The sequence below is a fragment of the Aotus nancymaae genome, unplaced genomic scaffold (assembly GCF_030222135.1).
Source record: "Aotus nancymaae isolate 86718 unplaced genomic scaffold, 86718_ANA_hifiasm-v0.15.2.pri h1tg000039l, whole genome shotgun sequence".
Classification (NCBI taxonomy): Eukaryota; Metazoa; Chordata; class Mammalia; order Primates; family Aotidae; genus Aotus; species Aotus nancymaae.
The window spans coordinates 7613313-7631104 of record NW_026988453.1 but is presented as its reverse complement, the minus strand read 5'-3'; the positions used below and the strand labels follow the sequence as shown (position 1 = coordinate 7631104).

At 46.8% G+C, this 17792-nt stretch overlaps 1 protein-coding gene across 3 annotated transcripts in view; it reads left to right on the top strand.

Annotated features, from left to right (window-relative positions):
* PIK3C2B (phosphatidylinositol-4-phosphate 3-kinase catalytic subunit type 2 beta) overlaps positions 1 to 17101 on the top strand; it is a 75450-nt gene extending 58349 nt beyond the window's left edge. For 2 of the 3 annotated variants that reach the window (XM_012459391.3, XM_012459389.3), the window contains exons 24-33: positions 4415 to 4584; positions 5076 to 5232; positions 5600 to 5709; positions 7253 to 7454; positions 7885 to 8009; positions 9613 to 9730; positions 11494 to 11575; positions 11959 to 12065; positions 13981 to 14109; positions 14978 to 17101. In XM_012459391.3, coding sequence (XP_012314814.1) covers positions 4415 to 4584; positions 5076 to 5232; positions 5600 to 5709; positions 7253 to 7454; positions 7885 to 8009; positions 9613 to 9730; positions 11494 to 11575; positions 11959 to 12065; positions 13981 to 14109; positions 14978 to 15166 — 1389 coding nt within the window. In that variant the 3' untranslated portion in view covers positions 15167 to 17101. Of the gene's footprint in view, positions 1 to 4414; positions 4585 to 5075; positions 5233 to 5599; positions 5710 to 7252; positions 7455 to 7884; positions 8010 to 9612; positions 9731 to 11493; positions 11576 to 11958; positions 12066 to 13980; positions 14110 to 14977 lie in introns of those variants that run through there. The other variant, XR_010336497.1, reaches the window with a different exon arrangement.
* Positions 17102 to 17792: the final 691 nt, after the last annotated feature.

Sequence of the window (17792 nt, the reverse complement as noted above, 5' to 3'; positions counted from 1 at the left end):
CAGAGGCACTGTACTAGGTGCTGGAGTTATGATTACTCCCTGCCAATGTAATAGTCATATATGTGTAATTATTCCATATATGGAATAATACTAAATAAAAATAAGTGCACGGAAGAATGTACAAGAATACACACACAGAGAAACTAACTCTGCATGTTCATGTTTAATCTTAGTCTTTCAAAGATAGCTTCTCTGCCCTTCTAGCCTTTCTGCAAGAATAATGCTGGTAGTTTCTTTCTTTTTGAGGCAGGGTCTGACTCTGCCACCAGGCTGGGATATTCCAGCCTGGGTGATAGGCCTTGTGAAATAGCCAAGAACCTCTGCCTCCTGGGTTCATGCAATTCTCCTGCCTCAGCCTCCCAAATATCTGGGACTACAGGTGTGTGCCACCATCCCCGTCTAATTTTTCTATTTTTTGTGGAGACGGTGTTTTGCCATTTTGCCCAGGCTGGTCTTGAACCTAGGGGTTCGAGTGATTTGCCCACCTCAGCCTCCCAAAGTGCTGGGATTACAGGCATGAGCCACCACACCCAGCAATGCTGGTAGTTTCATATGACGACTTCCAGAAGAAATAAACTACAGATATATTTCTCTTGGCCACCTACTCAACAAGAGAGTATCCCACACTCTACACATGAAACCCCTTTAATCAGGAGGGAGAGTGCTCCCTGATGGAGTGAGACTTCTTGCCAGTAAGTGGCTAACGCCCTGTATAACTAGGGAGGGGAAAAGAGTTTAGTCATTTACCCACAGGCACACAGCTATTTTCGTAGCCAGAACAGGATTCATTTAAGGTAGAAAGGATATCTGTGACAGGCAGCCTACTTGATCTCTCCTTGCTTTTCTCACGCCTCTCTCACCCCCATTCCCTATTCTTACCTAGCCTCCCCCACTTCCTCAGAACAAACAAGAGATGGCAAAGCAGCAGTATGACCAAGCCCATTGGAATTATCCTTTCATTTCACGGATACCACTTGCTGTAGGTCATGGACCAAGATGTCCAAAATTATTCCTGAGCACTGACGGAAATTACTTAGACCTGCTCTGAGGTCAAAATTCAGCTATCATGGTAGGCAGTGCTTGAATGAGAAAAGGGTCCTGGTATATCTTCAAAATGAGTCCTAAAGAACATACCGAGTACTTTAAGTAGAGGAACATAAGGTGTACTTCTGACCCAAACAAATGGCCCTTTCACATGTACTTTATGAGACTCTGGGAGAGAAAAATAACCAGGTGCTTCAGAATAGGTTTTTCGTATTTAATTCTTCATGGCAAAATAATGAAGTTCTAAAGAACTATTTCTCCTGAGGTTTTAAAATTGTCAAGAGTTATTCTGTTTAAAAATAATAATAACAGGCTGGGCGTGGAGGCTATACCTGTAATCCCAGCACTTTGGGAGGTCGAGGTGGGCGGATCACCTGAGGTCAAGAGTTCAAGACCAGCCTGACAAACATGATGAAACTTCATTTCTACTACAAATACAAAAATTAGCTGGGCGTGATGGTGCACACCTGTAATCCCAGCTATTTGGGAGGCTGAGGTAGGAGAATCACTTGAACCCAGGAGGCGGAGTTTGCAGTGAGCTGAGAACACGCCACTGCACTCCAGCCTGGACAAGAGAGCGAGACTCCATCTCAAAAAATAATAATAATAATAAACCTCCTTAAGCAATAGATTTTTCTTGGGTTTTCCTTAAAAAATATATATATTATGCAGGCAAGACACTGTAAAAGTTCATTTCAGAAGAACCAGTGGAAGAATTTAAATTTGGCACTATGATCAACACTACTAAATTAGTAGAAATAATGATATATAAAACTTACCAACAAAAGAACCCTCAGCAGAATAGCAAAAACTTTGCTCAGGACATTTGAGGTCAAATGGAAGACAGAAACTGTTTTCCTGTAAGCCCCTAGGGGCAGATTAGGTAAAGCACGGATAGAGGGAAAAGCGAGAATGGAAGTAAAACTCAGTGTTATGCAGATTTAGGCCTCATTTTTTAGCTTTTTTAAAATGTTGAGTCTTTCAGGCTGGTTTTGCTTTGTATTAGATCTGTATAGTTTAGTGATTTAGTTATATATTTAAGCTACAATTAATCTTTTTTCTTTGGTGATATTTATTTCTTTGCCTTTTTTTTTAATGACTTAAAATTTTTAAATGTTTTGTTGAATCTATTTAGAGCTTCACCATGGCAATATGTATTTCCCTTAAAACACTGCAGACAAATATACTAGGAGTGTGCCCTTTAATCTTTACTAGTTATTGTGAGATTGCTGTGTAAGCTAATAAACACATTTGTAAATACATTGTTTGCGGGAAGAAAACTTCTGAGTTACAGCTCAGGAAAAGCCTGCTGATTTATGTTGTAAACATCACTTAACATGGTATAAAGATGAAAAGACAACAAAAATATCTTCGTACTTCCTCATCCCCTCATTGCAACAAAACCTTAAACTGGAAGAACCTTAGTCCCCTCTCTTTCCTCTTCCTCTTCCACTTCCCCCTTATTGTCACCTTGTAATATTCAGAGAGCACTTGGATTATGGATCTGAACAGAGAAACGCTTACAGATACTCATCAGCCCACATACCAATAACTTACACTTAAAGATGGGATGCAGCTGTGAAGTGCTCTATATAATATGGTGTAACTGTTAAAGGCAAGGGTTGACTCTTGGTTTTATTTTGACGTGGCATGTCCTGAAATAAATATTGATTCAATTAAAATAAAAGGAAAAAGAGAGTATCTGTGACAGGGAGAGGATCTGATAGAGATCAGGCCAAGACTGAGAGTTACGTGTTATGCTCCTTATTAAGTGCTTTTATTCATTTATTTTACTTTCTTAGAAATAGTCTTCCAGAAGGTGAATGCTGTGATTTCTTTACAACCTTGCTCTTCTTAGTTTCCAGTGGATTCGTCATCAGGTTGTAGTTTGATAAGTAGCTGGGGTGGGAGCATTCTGTGTGGAGCTAGTTTTGCAACAGGCCTTGTGAAATAGTCCAGAAGCTGTTAGGGGAACAGATCTATAGCCCCATGGGACCAAAAGGGCAAAGTAAGCCCTATGAACAGAGGTGACAGTGCATCTGTAGGGTTCAAAGGAGGAGGAGTCAGTGTGAGCTGGGAAGGTCTGAAAAGATATGGGACTCAAGGTCATTGAAGGATGAATGGGTGGAAATTTATGGAAGAAGGCAAGGAAGGCGGGCATTCTCTATCTAGTAAGCTTTCCCTCATGCCCAATTTCATGCATTCCTAGCTGGCTATGACGATCATTGCTCTCTGCTGATGTCTTTCCTGAGTTCTTAGGAGTTCTACAAACCTCACGAGGAGGACTTAGAAGGCAGAAGTGGTCTATTTCCTGATTCCATGTATTTTTTCTTCCTGGAAAGACAGATAAGGGGACAGATGTTGACCAGACAAAATAAGATGGATTCAGCCAGGCGTGGTGGCTCATGCCTGTAATCCCAGCCCTTTGGAAGGCCGAAGCGGGTGGATCACGAGGTCCGGCATTCAAGACCAGCCTGGCCAACATAGTGAAACCCTGTCTCTACTAAAAATACAAAAAATTTAGCTGGGCATGGTGGCACCTGCCTGTAATCCCAGCTACTCAGGAGGCTGAGGCAGGAGAATTGCTTGAATCCGGGAGGCAGAGGTTGCAGTGAGCAGAGATCACACCACTGCACTCCAGCCTGGGTGACAGAGCGAGACTCTGTCTCAAAAACAAAAACAAAATAAGATGGATTCAACCCCTCACCACTTCTCTCCTGCTTTAAACTCAGAAATATCTCTAACACATTTTACCGACTAGAGATGTCTGATTTTCAAGTGTGAAACACTCTCTAGACGTGTTAAGCTGCCTCAGCTCTTCTTTGGAGTGCAGTGATTTTAATTAGATTAGCATTTAGCTGTTACCAAGAACTCTGGAAATAGGAATTATATTTGGGTCAGGAAGAAGGATGATAGAGTTCTGAGCAGGGTCAGGAAGAGAGCCTTAAGTCGGCTGTCTCAGTGGCTGTACCTAAAATCATCACGGCCAGTTGGGGAGGTTGTAAATGTCAGTCTTCCCACCATGTCAGTCTTCTCATTTATTAAGGTTCCCTTAGTCTGGGCTATTGGATCAGTCCACTGTCTGTCCAACCAATCTCCCTAGGAGAAAGAAAAGATGATATTCAGATGAAGTGGTGAAGATATACATATAAGCCTCCATCTTCTTCTCTATAACACATGGGAGATGTTTCTGTGTGTGTGCATGTGTAAGTTAGTACATGATGAAGGATGAACAGGCAGATGTGAGACCCTGTTGGGGTTCACAAAAGAGAGAGACCAGGGCTGCCTGAGTTCTGTCTGGCTGTGGCCCCTGGAGTTCTTCCAGGCCAGCTTTATGTCCTCTCCTCCCATATGCCTTGACCCCTCCCAGGCTGTGGAGAACTTTATCTACTCCTGTGCTGGCTGCTGCGTGGCCACGTACGTCTTGGGCATCTGTGACCGACATAATGACAACATCATGCTGAAGACCACTGGTCACATGTTCCACATTGATTTTGGGCGCTTCCTGGGCCATGCCCAGATGTTTGGCAACATCAAGCGGTAAGTGATCTCCTGAAGCCAAGTTACGAGTGGAGGGCGAGGAGGTGAGCAACGGTGGTTCAGAGCTGGGACACAAACCCGTGACGGAAGCCGCTGGGCCTCAGATCGTGGTCCCAGGGCTGAGCAGCATTGGAGGAGAGGAGACTGATAAAGAGGTCAAGTCCTTGCGGGGAACTTGCAGAAGAATGTGGGGACCAGCTGTTCTTCCCTACCAAGGACCGAACAAAGGGAAATGAACCCAAGCTGTAGCAAAAGGGAATCCAGTTAGATATCCAGAAAAAAATACGGCCAGCTCACAGAGAAGGAACCAATGAAGGATATAGAAATCTTTTAAGATTAAGGCAGGAAAGGAACAAAGAAAAAAGTTAGAGCCCCATCTATCCAGTTTGGACACATGACGAGGGATGAGGGAAACCGTCCCCTGGTGCGGCCCATATGGCGGGCTTCCTCCTCCATGTTGACCTTCTACCTGTATGTTCCCCTTGGCTCAGGGACCGTGCCCCCTTTGTCTTCACCTCGGACATGGCGTATGTCATCAACGGGGGTGACAAGCCTTCCAGCCGCTTCCATGATTTTGTTGACCTTTGCTGCCAAGCCTACAACCTCATTCGCAAGCACACCCACCTCTTCCTCAACCTTCTGGGCCTGGTGAGGAGCTCCATCCCTTTCCGAACACCTCCTTCTTATTACCTGGCACCATCTTTAAGACTTCCCTGTCTTGCTTCAGGGGATTTCTAGAGATTTACCTCTCTGAGCCCCAACTGAATACCTGCCTGCCCTAGGTAAAGGCAGGGACCCGGACTACCTGAGGACAGCGATGTCTGTGTAGGTGTCTAACTCCCTGCCCCAGCCCCTCAGTTCCTGTGGCCCTCCAGCCACTGCCCACAGCATCTGTCTACCACCCTCTAGAAGGGTTAGGGAGCCTAGCTGTAGAAAGCCTTGCCTTAGGGTGGAGAAGCAGAGAGAATTCTCTCTTGTTACAGCCACCCTCTCTTCTTCTTTCCACTCCTTCTAGATGTTGTCCTGTGGGATCCCTGAGCTCTCAGACCTGGAGGACCTCAAGTATGTGTATGATGCCCTGAGGCCTCAGGACACAGAGGCCAATGCCACTACCTACTTCACTAGGTAACACCCTGAGTGCATCAGCACTGCCCACCCTGAGTAATTCCCAGCCTGCTGGATTGGCAGGAGCGGGACTGGGAAAGCGAAGGCTTAGCTCAGAGGGTAGAGCCTAGAGTTGACCACGTGGATATATTGTCCCAACTTCACCCATGATTTAGGTAAATCATTTTGCTTCTCTCAGCCTTGGTTTCCCATCTGCGTTTTGGTGCTAACCTTTGTACACAAGTGTATCGCTGTCACTCTTACCTACATTCTCACTAGGTCCCAGTCAAATACTTTGTCTGTGGGGCAATGTATAATGTGGCTTTTGGAATAATTTTTTTTTTTTGAGATGGAGTCTCGCTCTGTCACCAGGCTGGAGTACAGTGGTGAGACCTCAGCTCACTGCAACCTCTGCCTCCTGAGTTCAAGTGATTCTCCTGCTTCAGCCTCCCGAGTAGCTGGGACTACAGGTGTGTGCCACCACACCCAGCTAGATTTTCTATTTTTAGTAGAGACAGGGTTTCACCTTATAGGCCAGGATGGTCTTGATCTCGTCATCAAGCTCGTGATCCACCCACCTCGGCTTCCCAAAGTGCTGGGATTACAGGCATGAGTGACCATGCCCAGCCTGAGCCACCGTGCCCAGCCAATAATTTTTAAGTTTCTTTTTTTTTTTTTTAAGACAGAGTCTTGCTCTGTCACCAGGCTGGAGTGCAGTGGCGCAATCTCGGCTCACCGCAACCTCCGCCTCCTGGGTTCAAGCGATTCTTCCGCCTCAGCCTCCCGAGTAGCTGGGATTACAGGTGCGTGCCACCATGCCCGGCTAATTGTTGTATTTTTAGTAGAGACGGGGTTTCACCATGTTGGCCAGGATGGTCTCGATCTCTTGACCTTGTGATCCGCCTGCCTCGGCCTCCGGAAGTGCTGGGATTACAGGCGTGAGCCGCCGCGCCCAGTCCCTTTTTTAACTTTCTTGGTCAGACCCTTCCCCCTTGCCAAAACATAGAGTTCCATGATTCAGTTTCCTCATATTTGACAGTGTGTTAGGCACACTGTGTGTGAAAGCAAGGATGTGTCTATCTACGAATGCCTACAAAATGTTGTCCATGTGATAACGTTCTCCATTATATTGTTCACTCTTTTTGGAACTCAGAGAATTACATTTTCTCTGTTAGACCTCCTAACACAGGACTTCCCCCTCTGAATTGAAATCTCTAGATTGAACAGTGCTTGGTAAGGTTCTATTTTACTGAATTTTGAAATTTTTACGCCACAATATTTAGACATTTACACAGAGTTCCTAGTTCCTTTCTACCTCGGTTTGATCATCTTTGGCTCAGGTGGGTAGCCAGGGGAAGAGATAAGACCCTTGGGTTCACATGAGCAAATTGGATGAGATAATTGTCTGCCAATCATTTGCTTGAGGAGGATATGACACAGGAAAATGATTTGATCTGAGCTGACTGTTAGTCTCAAGAGTCAGGATTATTCCTTGGAACACCCCCGTCGAGGCAGCAGGAATTTGGGTTCATGGTTATATCCTCTTTTCTCATCCTCCTGCCAGGTTGATTGAGTCCAGCCTGGGCAGTGTAGCCACAAAGCTCAATTTTTTCATCCATAATCTGGCTCAGATGAAGTTCACGGGCTCAGATGACCGGCTGACCCTCTCCTTTGCCTCCCGAACACACACTCTCAAGAGCTCTGGCCGCATCAGTGATGTCTTCCTCTGCCGCCATGAGAAGATCTTCCACCCCAGCAAAGGCTATGTAAGTGTTTTCTCTAGTTTGACCCCCTTACTTGCTCTCTGCTGACCCTGGCTTATTGAGGTCCTGACTTTTTTCACACTTGCACAGTGGGCACTGGAGTGGACTGAGTGTCCTGTGTTGGGAGCAGTCCCGGACCACTGCCCTCTCCCTTGCTCACGTGACCTACCTAGAACTGGGGAGCTGAATTGGATGGTTATTCCCTCTGAGTCAAGGGTCCCGGCAACATATGTGGGAAGGCTGTATATGCTGTCTATCATCTGTCTGCACTGGAGAGACTCTTGCCCTCTTCCTTCTGGAACGTGCCCCTCCCCTCAGCGCGCGCGCACACACACACGCACACACATACACACACAACTTCCAGACCTTTCCTACCCCCTTCATTGGATGCAGAGGGCTCGGCAGGTACACCCTAAGATCTGGACCTTTGCAGATATATGTGGTAAAGGTGATGCGAGAGAATGCTCACGAGGCCACCTATATCCAGCGGACCTTTGAGGAGTTCCAGGAATTACACAATAAGCTGCGGCTGCTCTTCCCTTCTTCCCACTTGCCCAGGTAGCTGCCCTTTTACTATCTGCGCAGAGGGATGTGTTGGGGGGAAGGATACGGGGTGGGAGGTGGGCAGGATTGCAGCGGCGGAAAATAACCTTTTGGACTAAAGAGCTGCCTGCTTTGCTTGGCCTAGTATGGAGCTTGGTAGCAAGCGCTCCCCCTGCTGGCCAAGCTGTCCTTGCACGCGAGAGCTCTCACTCCTGGCCCACTGGCCAGAAAAGAAGGCATGAGGCGGCGTTGGTTGAATCTGATGTTTCAAATTTTCTAATTATTTGAAGAGTTACACTATTTTTCAGATGGATAAGCAAAATGTCATATGTACATATAGTGGGATATTATTCAGCGTTTAAAAGGGAGGGAAATTCTGACATGGGCAACGCTGTGGATGGACCTTGAGGACATTCTGCTAAGTGAAATAAGCCAATCACAAAAAGACAAATTGGCGTGATTCCACTTATCTGAGTTACCTGGAGTAGTCAGATTCCTAGAGACAGAAACTAGAAAGCTAGCTGCCCAGGTCTGAGGGCAGGGAGGTATGGTTGTTGAATGGGCACAGAGTTTCAGTTTTGTAAGATGAAACAAGCATGGAGTTGGTTAGTGGTGACGGTTGCACAACAATGTGAATATAGTTACCGTACACTTAAAAGTGGTTAAGATGGCAAATTTTATATGTATTTTACTGCAATTTTTTAAAAAAACTACTTTTCAGGCCAGGCAAGGTGGCTCTGTAATCCCAGAACTTTGGGAGGTCAAGGCGGGTGGATCACCTGAGTTCAGGAGTTCGAGACCAGCCTGGCCAACATGGTGAAACCCTATCTCTATTAAAAATACAAAAATTAGCTTGGTGGCAGGCGCCTATAATCCCAGCTACTCAGGAGGCTGAGGCAGGAGAATTGCTTGAACCCAGGAGGTGGAGGTTGCAGTGAGCTGAGATCACATGACTGCACTCCAGCCTGGGCAGCAAAGCGAGACTCATCTCAAAACAAACAAACAAACAAACAACTTTTTAAATGAATTTTTTGGCTGGGTGCGGCTCATGCCTGTAACCACAGCACTTTGGCAGGCAGATCACGAGCTAAGGAGTTCGAGACCAGTCTGGCCAACATGGTGAAACCCCTTCTCTACTAAAAATACAAAAATTAGCTGGGCATAGTGGTGGTTGCCCGGTATCCCAGGTACTCAGGAGGCTGAGGCAGGAGAATTTCCTGAACCTGGGAAGTGGAGGTTGCAGTGAGCCGAGATTATGCCACCGCACTCCAGCCTGGGTGACAGAGCAAGTCTCCGTCTCAAAAAACCAAAACAAAACAAAACTGAATTTTTACATTGACGAGAGAAACTGAGGGCTCCCGAGACACTTCTGGGGAGCCATTTGGTTTTCTTGTCTGGGGCCCTTGGAAATGCAGGTGTGAGATGCTGAGCAGGTGTCAGATCTGGCCACAGATGTGCAGCACAGGAGGAATTGTGAGGGTCCCTAGAAAGGGAGGCTGCTGGGAAAGGGGTGCCAGGGGACTGGAAATGCAAATGAAATGTGAAAAAAGCCCACTGTGTCCATTTTCTTTCCCCATCTTCACCTCCTGCATCCCCACTGCCTATGCTGCCTCGCCAGCTTCCCTAGTCGCTTCGTGATTGGCCGCTCCCGGGGAGAGGCGGTGGCCGAGCGGCGGAGGGAGGAGCTAAACGGCTACATCTGGCGCTTGATCCACGCAGCCCCTGAGGTGGCCGAGGTGGGTGGGCTCGCCTTTCCTCCTGGCTGTCCAGGCTGGTTGGTGGGGACGGTTGGGGAGGCAGGGATGGGAGTGTCTGGAGCCAGTAGGAGTCAGGAACAGGACTTGGCACCTCTGAGTCTGCGGGCTGAGTGACCAGTGCTCCAGTCTGCAGAAGACAGGAGGTGGGTGGGTCCAGAGTGGTTCTAGCCTCACAGGGTTATGCACGGAAATGCAATTAAACAGAAACGTGAATGCATCCAGGCACATGGTTATTTTGAGAACCCAGAGTGATGAGAGTGAGCATAGCCTCAGGAAGGAAGGCTCTTCCTTGAGTAAAAAGAGTTTTTTGAGCCGGTTAAGTATGTATATCAACCTAGATTTTTTTTTTTAACAAACGGTATTCTAATGGTCCTAACAAAGTCATGAGGAATCCTATTATTAAATACTTTAACAAATCATCTGACTCTATTGTCCATGTTCCCTTCCTATTTGTCCATATGCAAGCATGATTTTTACAGTTTTACGATGGTCATAGCTTAAGTATACCTCTAGAATCTGAGCTTTTTTCCCTGAGTGTTTATAGTACGCGTATGCTATAACCTTAAATATCTGTTCCCCCAAACACCAACTTGCAGTACCATAATCTTAACCATTTGATTTTTGAAAGATATTTAGAGTATGTGCTTTTTCTTTCTCACTATTAATGCTCAAGTGAGTATTTTCACACAGGTTTTTTGTTTGTTTTTTTGAAACAGGATCTTGCTGTGTCATTCAGGCTGGAGTGCAGTGGCACAATCACAGCTCACTGCAGCCTCAACCTCCCAAGCTCAAGTGATCCTCCCACCTCAGCCTCCTGAGTAGCTAGGACTGTAGGAATGGACCACCACATCCAGCTAATTTTTGTATGTTTTGTAAAGACAGGGTCTCCCTATGTCACCAGGCTGGTCTCAGACTCGTGAGCTCAAGTGATCCTCTGGCCTCAGCCTCCCAAAGTGCTGGGATTACAGGCATGAGCCATTGCACTCGGCCTGTTTTTTTCTTTCTGTGCTTTTTAGTATGAGAACTTTTAAACATGCAAAAAAGTAGAGAAACAATACAATTAGCACCTATGTATTCATCACCTAAACAGTTCACATTTTGCTATATTTGCTTTATCTATTTTTTCATGATATAAAAATAAATTACAGGCCAGATGCGGTGGCTCATGCCTGTAATCTTAGCACTTTGGGAGGCCAAGGCAGGTTGATCACCTGAGGTCAGGAATTCAAGACCAGTCTGGCCAACATGGAGAAACCCTGCCTCTACTAAAAATACAAATATTAGCTGGGCGTGGCAGCACACGCCTGTAATCCCAGCTATTCAGGAGGCTGAAGCAGAAGAATCGTTTGAACTCAGGAGGCAGAGGTTGCAGTGAGCCGAGATTGTGTCATTGCACTCTAGCCTGGGCATCAGAGCAAGGCTCCGCCTCAAAAAAAAAAAAAAGTAAATTACAGACATCATAATACTGTACCCCCTAAATACTCACTATGCATCTCTAAATAATAAGGCCTTATTTTTAATGTAACTACAGTGTTATCCAGTACATAGTTCATATTCAGAATTTCCCTATCATCTCCCAAATTCCTTTTCCCGTTGGCTTGTTGGAGCCATAATCCACATAAGAACTGCATGTTGTTGGTTGGCATATTTCCTAAGTCTTTTTTAACCTGGAACAGTTCCCTTCCTTTTTGTATTGTGCCATCGTCTTATTGAAGAATGGCCCTGTTTCTGTTCCGTTCCAGTGTGATTTGGTGTACACCTTCTTCCACCTGCTGCCCCGGGATGAGAAGGCTATGGGCACCAGCCCGGCTCCTAAGTCCTCAGGTACAGTACCTTCTTTGAGACCTTCCTGCCAACTCCTCTGAACTGCCCCAAGGGTAACTGCTGCTGCTCCCACCTCTTCTCAGTTCTCTCTCCTTGACTTGCCTCCTGTTCCTTTTCTTACTTTCCAGGGAACCTGGTTTCCCACTCAGGCTGTGGGGTCCATAGCTTCTTACCTGGGTTCCCCACAGGGTGAATATTCAGTTGATGATATCCTCAGACCCATCCCCACCCAGTTAACTCTAATCACATTCAGACTACACTTATGTCGATACCTCACGAGTATCAGGAACCTGACGTGGAGAGGCTGGGGTGAGGGGTTCAGAAAGAAAACAGAAACACCCATGTGGCCTCTTGACCCTTCTTGGTTTCCTTTGTCCCTACAGATGGAACATGGGCCCGGCCCGTCGGAAAGGTGGGAGGGGAGGTGAAGCTGTCCATCTCCTACAAAAACAATAAACTCTTCATCATGGTAATGCATATTCGGGGCTTGGTAAGTACATGCACAGCCCTGATTTTTTTTTTTTTTTTTTAATTTTTCTTGAGCTACTTGTCTGGGCAGACCTTCTCTGCCCCATGTCATAAGGGTAACCACCACAGTTTACTGAACATCCACCATGGGCCTATTACCATAGCAAGCCTATAGTATGACCAGGCAATACAAGATACAGCTTCTCGTAGCTGTGGTCTTTGACAAGTAACCTAATCATTCTGAGCCTCATCAGAATGAGGAAAATGTTAGCACCTACCTCATAGAGTCATTATGGGGATTAAATGAGATAGTGCTTGTGGAATACTTAACACCATGCCTGGTTTTATTATAATAATGATGATTATAGTAATTTTCGTAAGGGAGAGGCCCAAGGGGCTCATGACCTGGCTATAATAATTCAGCAGCCACGTGACATCCTTTGAACATGATCAAGGCAGTATATAATTACTAAATTTTTGGTATGAGTTCTAAGAGCATTGTGACTAGAAGCAGAAGGGAATTTTTTTTTTTTTTAGATGGAGTTTTGCTCTGTCACCCAGGCTGGAATGCAGTGGTGGCGATCTCGGCTTACTGCAACCCCTGCCTCCTGGGTTCAAGTGATTTTCCTGCCTCAGCCTCCTGAGTAGCTGGGACTACAGGCGTGTGCCACCATGCTTGGCTAATTTTTGTATTTTTTTAAATTAGAGACCGGGTTTCACCATGTTGGCTAGGCTGATCTCAAGTGCCTGACCTCAGGTGATCCACCCGCCTCAGCCTCCCAAAGTGCTGGGATTACAGGTGTGAGCCACTGCACTCAGCCAGGAAGGGAGCTTTTATCGAATACTTGCATTGTGCTGCATTCCATGTTAGGCATTTTGTGTAGGTTGGGGTAGTGGGATATGGCAGGAGGAGCATGAACATTCATCCATTTATTCTTCATTCAATAAATGTTCTAGTGCCTACTATATGCCAGGCACTGATACATTAGCTCTGGGTATGGGGGAAAACTAAACAAAATCCCTGCCCTCAGGAGACTTACACTCTAGTTGGAAAGGGCATACAGGCAGATAAGTAAAATATATGGCATAGAAGATGGTAGTAAGAGCTATGACAGGAAATGAAACAGAGAAGGAATGCTAGGATGGAATGAAGGGAGTGGAATTTGTACAAAGTAGTCAGGGAAGGCCTCATTGTTGAGGAGGTATCTTACCAAAATGAAGAATGTGAGGGAGGGAGCCGTGTTTATGCATCTGAGGGCAGACTGTCCCAGGCAGAGGGAGCAATTAGATCTGATAGCCCAGAGTTGGGAGCCTTCCGGGGTGCATCAGAAACAGCAAGGACCAGTGGCTGAAGCCGATGGAGCAAAGTGGACAGGAGTGGATGATGAGGCTGGAGAGGGTATGACAAGCCAGCACCTCACTCCGACAGTAAGAACCCTGGCTTTTTCCCTGGATGACATGAGTTTGTGCAGAGGCGTGACATGATCTGACTTAGATTTTAAAAGGATCAGGCTGGGTGAATCACTAGTTGGCTGCCCTTGAGCGAGCAACTCAATCTCTCTGACTCATATCTCTACCTCTAGGGGTTAAGTGGACCAAATGACAAAATAGACAAGGACAGTGTGTATGGCAGGAAGACACCTGGGAACATGATGGTTCACTCAGAGCACAGTATAGGATGTCCTGAGCATTTGGATAAAAAGTATAGACTTGATTTCACAGGCAGTCTGATTGGTGTTTTCATAGGACACAACGTTATCACGGTAGATATTTTTATCAGAATGGAGTGAGCTTGGAAGCAGACAAAATAAATTCGGTGTGCATTGCAAGACGCCAGATGGGAGATGAGAGTCTGGATCAGAGTGTGATCACAGGCATGGTGATGAAGAGACAGATGTTGAGAATCTTAATATCTTTTGGCTTTCATTCTGTTGTAGCAGCTGCTCCAGGATGGAAATGACCCTGACCCCTATGTGAAAATTTACCTCCTTCCTGACCCTCAGAAAACCACTAAGAGGAAAACCAAAGTGGCCCGGAAAACCTGCAACCCTACCTACAATGAGATGGTGGGTGGGGAAAACGGTGGGAGGGGTGGGCAGGGGTTGGCAGCCTACACCAGTTCTCCTAAAGTCGTAAAGAACGTATTAAGACATCGTATTAAGAACATGGCTGTACTTGCTAATTTAGGTGTTGTCTGTGGCCGCTTTCATGTTGCAATGGCAGGGTTGAGTAGCTGTAACATAGACTATATGGCTTTTAAAGCCTAAAAATATTTACTGTCTGTCCCTTTACATAAAAAGTATGCCAGGCCAGGCATGGTGGCTCACACCTGTAATCCCAGCACTTTGGGAGCCTGAGGTGGGCGGATCACCTGAGGTCGGGAGTTTGAGACCAGCCTGGCCAACATGGAGAAACCCCATCTCTACTAAAAGTACAAAATTAGCTGGGCATGGTGGTGCATGCCTGTAATCCCAGCTACTCAGGAGGCTGAGGCAGGAGGATTGCTTGAACCTGAGAGGTGGAGGTTGCAGTGAGCCGAGATCATGCCATTGTACTCCAGCCTAGGCAACAAGAGTGAAACTGTGTCCCAAAAAAAAAAAAAAGAAAAAAGTTTGCCAGCCCTTTTGGGCTGGGATTTCATGACTGGGGTCTGGCTCTATCCTGTGGGAAGGAGGCGCCTGCTGGTCCTGTGCTGAAAATGAGCAGTGGCCCCAGTACAAAGCCCTCACCTGCTTCAACTCTGAGCAAAAAGCAGAGTTCATTAATGCTTCCCGTGGAGTCTGTGTACCTTCTGTATTCCGGGGACTCTGCGGGGTTGGTGTTAGCCTCAGCTGGATCAACCCCATAGACTTTAGCATCTGCCTCTCTCAGATTCCCTCTGGATTCTTCCTGTTCCTTCTCTCACCCTTCCCTCTCCCATCTCTCTGTTTGCAGTTGGTGTATGATGGGATTCCCAAGGGAGACCTGCAGCAGCGGGAGCTCCAGCTGAGCGTGCTGAGTGAGCAGGGATTCTGGGAGAACGTCCTCCTCGGTGAGGTACACATCCGCCTGCGAGAGCTGGACCTGGCTCAGGAGAAGACTGGCTGGTTCGCACTGGGATCTCGAAGTCATGGCACCTTGTGAGCCCAGCAGAGCTACCACCCAGATCCCAGGCTGGTGGCGGGAGCTGGGAGAGAGGACTCTCTCCTGCGAGACTCTTCCTTGTGAAGGGCGGGGGCCCTGGGCGGGCCTCTGGCTCGGTCCAGGTGATTCTGGCCCCCGTGGTAGGAGGCAGGGAGAGTAAGACGCTCTCTGCTGTCTCTTCCTCTGCAGACTGAACGTGGGTTGGTTGTGATGAGCAGCCCCTTGGAGGCTGTGAGGTTGCAGCAAAGTTTTAAGTTTACCTTGTGTCAAGGGAGCAATGCCTGGTTTGGGGAGTATGTGGGGTGGGCTGTATGAAGTAGCATTTCGGGGGCGGGTGGGTGGATATCTTTATTTTTAAAAAATGAAATAGTGATGTTGTCCTAACTGGGACAGGAAGCCTTGCGAGAAGGGACATATCTATGCCTCAGAAGGCAAGAGAGGAAGACTATTTGGACTTTTTGTATGATAAGGTTCTTATTGGACTTTTCCCTAGATTTTTGGTGGTGTTTTGTTTTCTAGCTATAGGAACTATTTGGGGAGGGGCCCAGTGGGTCCTCGGTCAGAGCCCTCCCTCTCTAAGGGCAGGCTGGGGAGGGTAGGGAGGGCTGCCTGTGCTGGACTGAGGCCTGTGCCACTGGGCCTTTCTGATTTTGCCTCCAAAGGAGAGCGCTGTGATACCTACACATGTAAGGAAGGGCCTTCCGTATTGGGGTTCCGCCAGGGACCCGTATTCAGGGACCCATGCTCTTTTGGGGGGACTTTTCCTCTTACCTTCCGTACTTTATTAGGACTTGCCCTGAATACCATCTTCTCCCCCTTGCTCCTCCATTCTCCCGGCCCTTCTGGGGGTCAGCTGGTCTCTATGAATTTGCTGGGGGTGTTCCCCCATAGGTCTCTCCCTTCATTTCTTTCTGGTGGGACAAAATACTGCCTGAGTCCTTAGATGTAGTTTCACTCAAAAGCATCTTGGCCCTGGGAAGAGTTCCCTGGGCTGCGGATGCCGCTGTGACTGCTTGCTCAGTGGCCTCTGGAAAGCATTCCCCATCCATCACTGCCCACTTCTTTCTGCTGTGCTGCTTCCCTCCGGAACTCCATTTCTGTCACCCTTTTTATAAGACTTTTCCTCATTCTGTGGGGCCATAAACCTATTTAGTCTAGAGCCAAAGGAATGCCCTATCTGAAGGAAAGGGGCATGGAGTTGGGTGGGGGATTCCATCAAAACTTTTTTTTTTTTTTCCTATGATTTTCTTTGGTCTGTAGGAGGCTGGATTGGAGTGGTGATTATTCCCCTGGAGCTAAGCTCAGGAGCCCGAAGGGAGAGACGGAGTCTTATCTCTTCATATTCTTTATTCCCTACCAGATGGATTCTATGTTCGCTCTTTTGTGTTTCACTCCAAAGGGTTGTCTTCCTTGCCAAAAAGAGGGTGGGACTTTGAATTTGATATTAACTTTTAAAACCAGAGTTGGCTGGATGTTTCCCGTGATTGGGAAAAGAGTGAAATCAGGAGGTTCTGGTTCTGTAAACTGTCCCTCCCTAATTCCGAAGATCAGAAACTCCCTGTTCTGCTGACTCATTCCATAACGGGAGAAAGAAGCTCCATTGACCGAAGCCACAGGGCAGCATGGAAGTTTAAATTTTCTCTAAAATTAAATGCCAAGAATAAAGCTGGCTGCTCCCGGGAGGGGGAAGGGGAGTGGAGAGCGGGTGGTGAAACTTTTCCAGATGAATGGACCATAAATGTGTTACTGGCTTTGTGCCTGTAGCTCATTTTATTATGACCCTGTATGCTCCTGATTTAAAGAGATCTGTGTACTGTTTACTTCCCACTTCCCAGAATCCCTTGTATCTCCTTTCTTGGGAATTGTATTTTCTAATAAATGACATTTGAGAAAAAAATGAAACTATAATTTTATTTTTTTGAGACAGGGTCTCGCTCAGTCACCCAGGCTGGAGTACAGTGGTGAGATCTCGGCTCACTGCAACCTCCTCCTCCCGGAATCAATGCATCCTCCCACCTCATCCTTCCCAGTAGCTGGGACCACAGGCGCATACCACCATGCCTGGCTAATTTTTTTTATTCTTTGTAGAGACAGGGTTTCGCCATGTTTCCCAGGCTGGTCTTGAACTCCTGGGCTCAAGTGACCCACCCACCTCAGCCTCCCATAATTTTTAAAAATAATTTTTAGTAGAGACAAGGTCTTGCTATGTTGCCCAGGCTGATCTTGAACTCCTGAGTCCAAGCAACCCTGTCACCTTGTCCTCCCAAAGTGTTGGGATTACAGGTGTGAGCCACTGCACCCAGCTGAAACTATCATTCTAAACACTGATTGATGTTTAAATGTTTAGATTGAAACATCTGATGTATGACATGAAAATAATTGAGTTTTTTTTTTTTTTTTTTGAGACAGAGTCTTGCTCTTGCTGCCCAGACTGGAGTGCAGTAGCATGATCTCAGCTCACTGCAACCTCTGCCTCCCGTGTGCAAGCGATTCTCCTGCCTCAGCCTCCTGAGTAGCTGGGAGTGCAGGCGCCCGCCACCACACTCAGTTAATTTTTGTAGTTTTAGTAGAGATGGGGTTTTGCCATGTTGGCCAGGCTGGTCTCCGACTCCTGACCTCATGATCC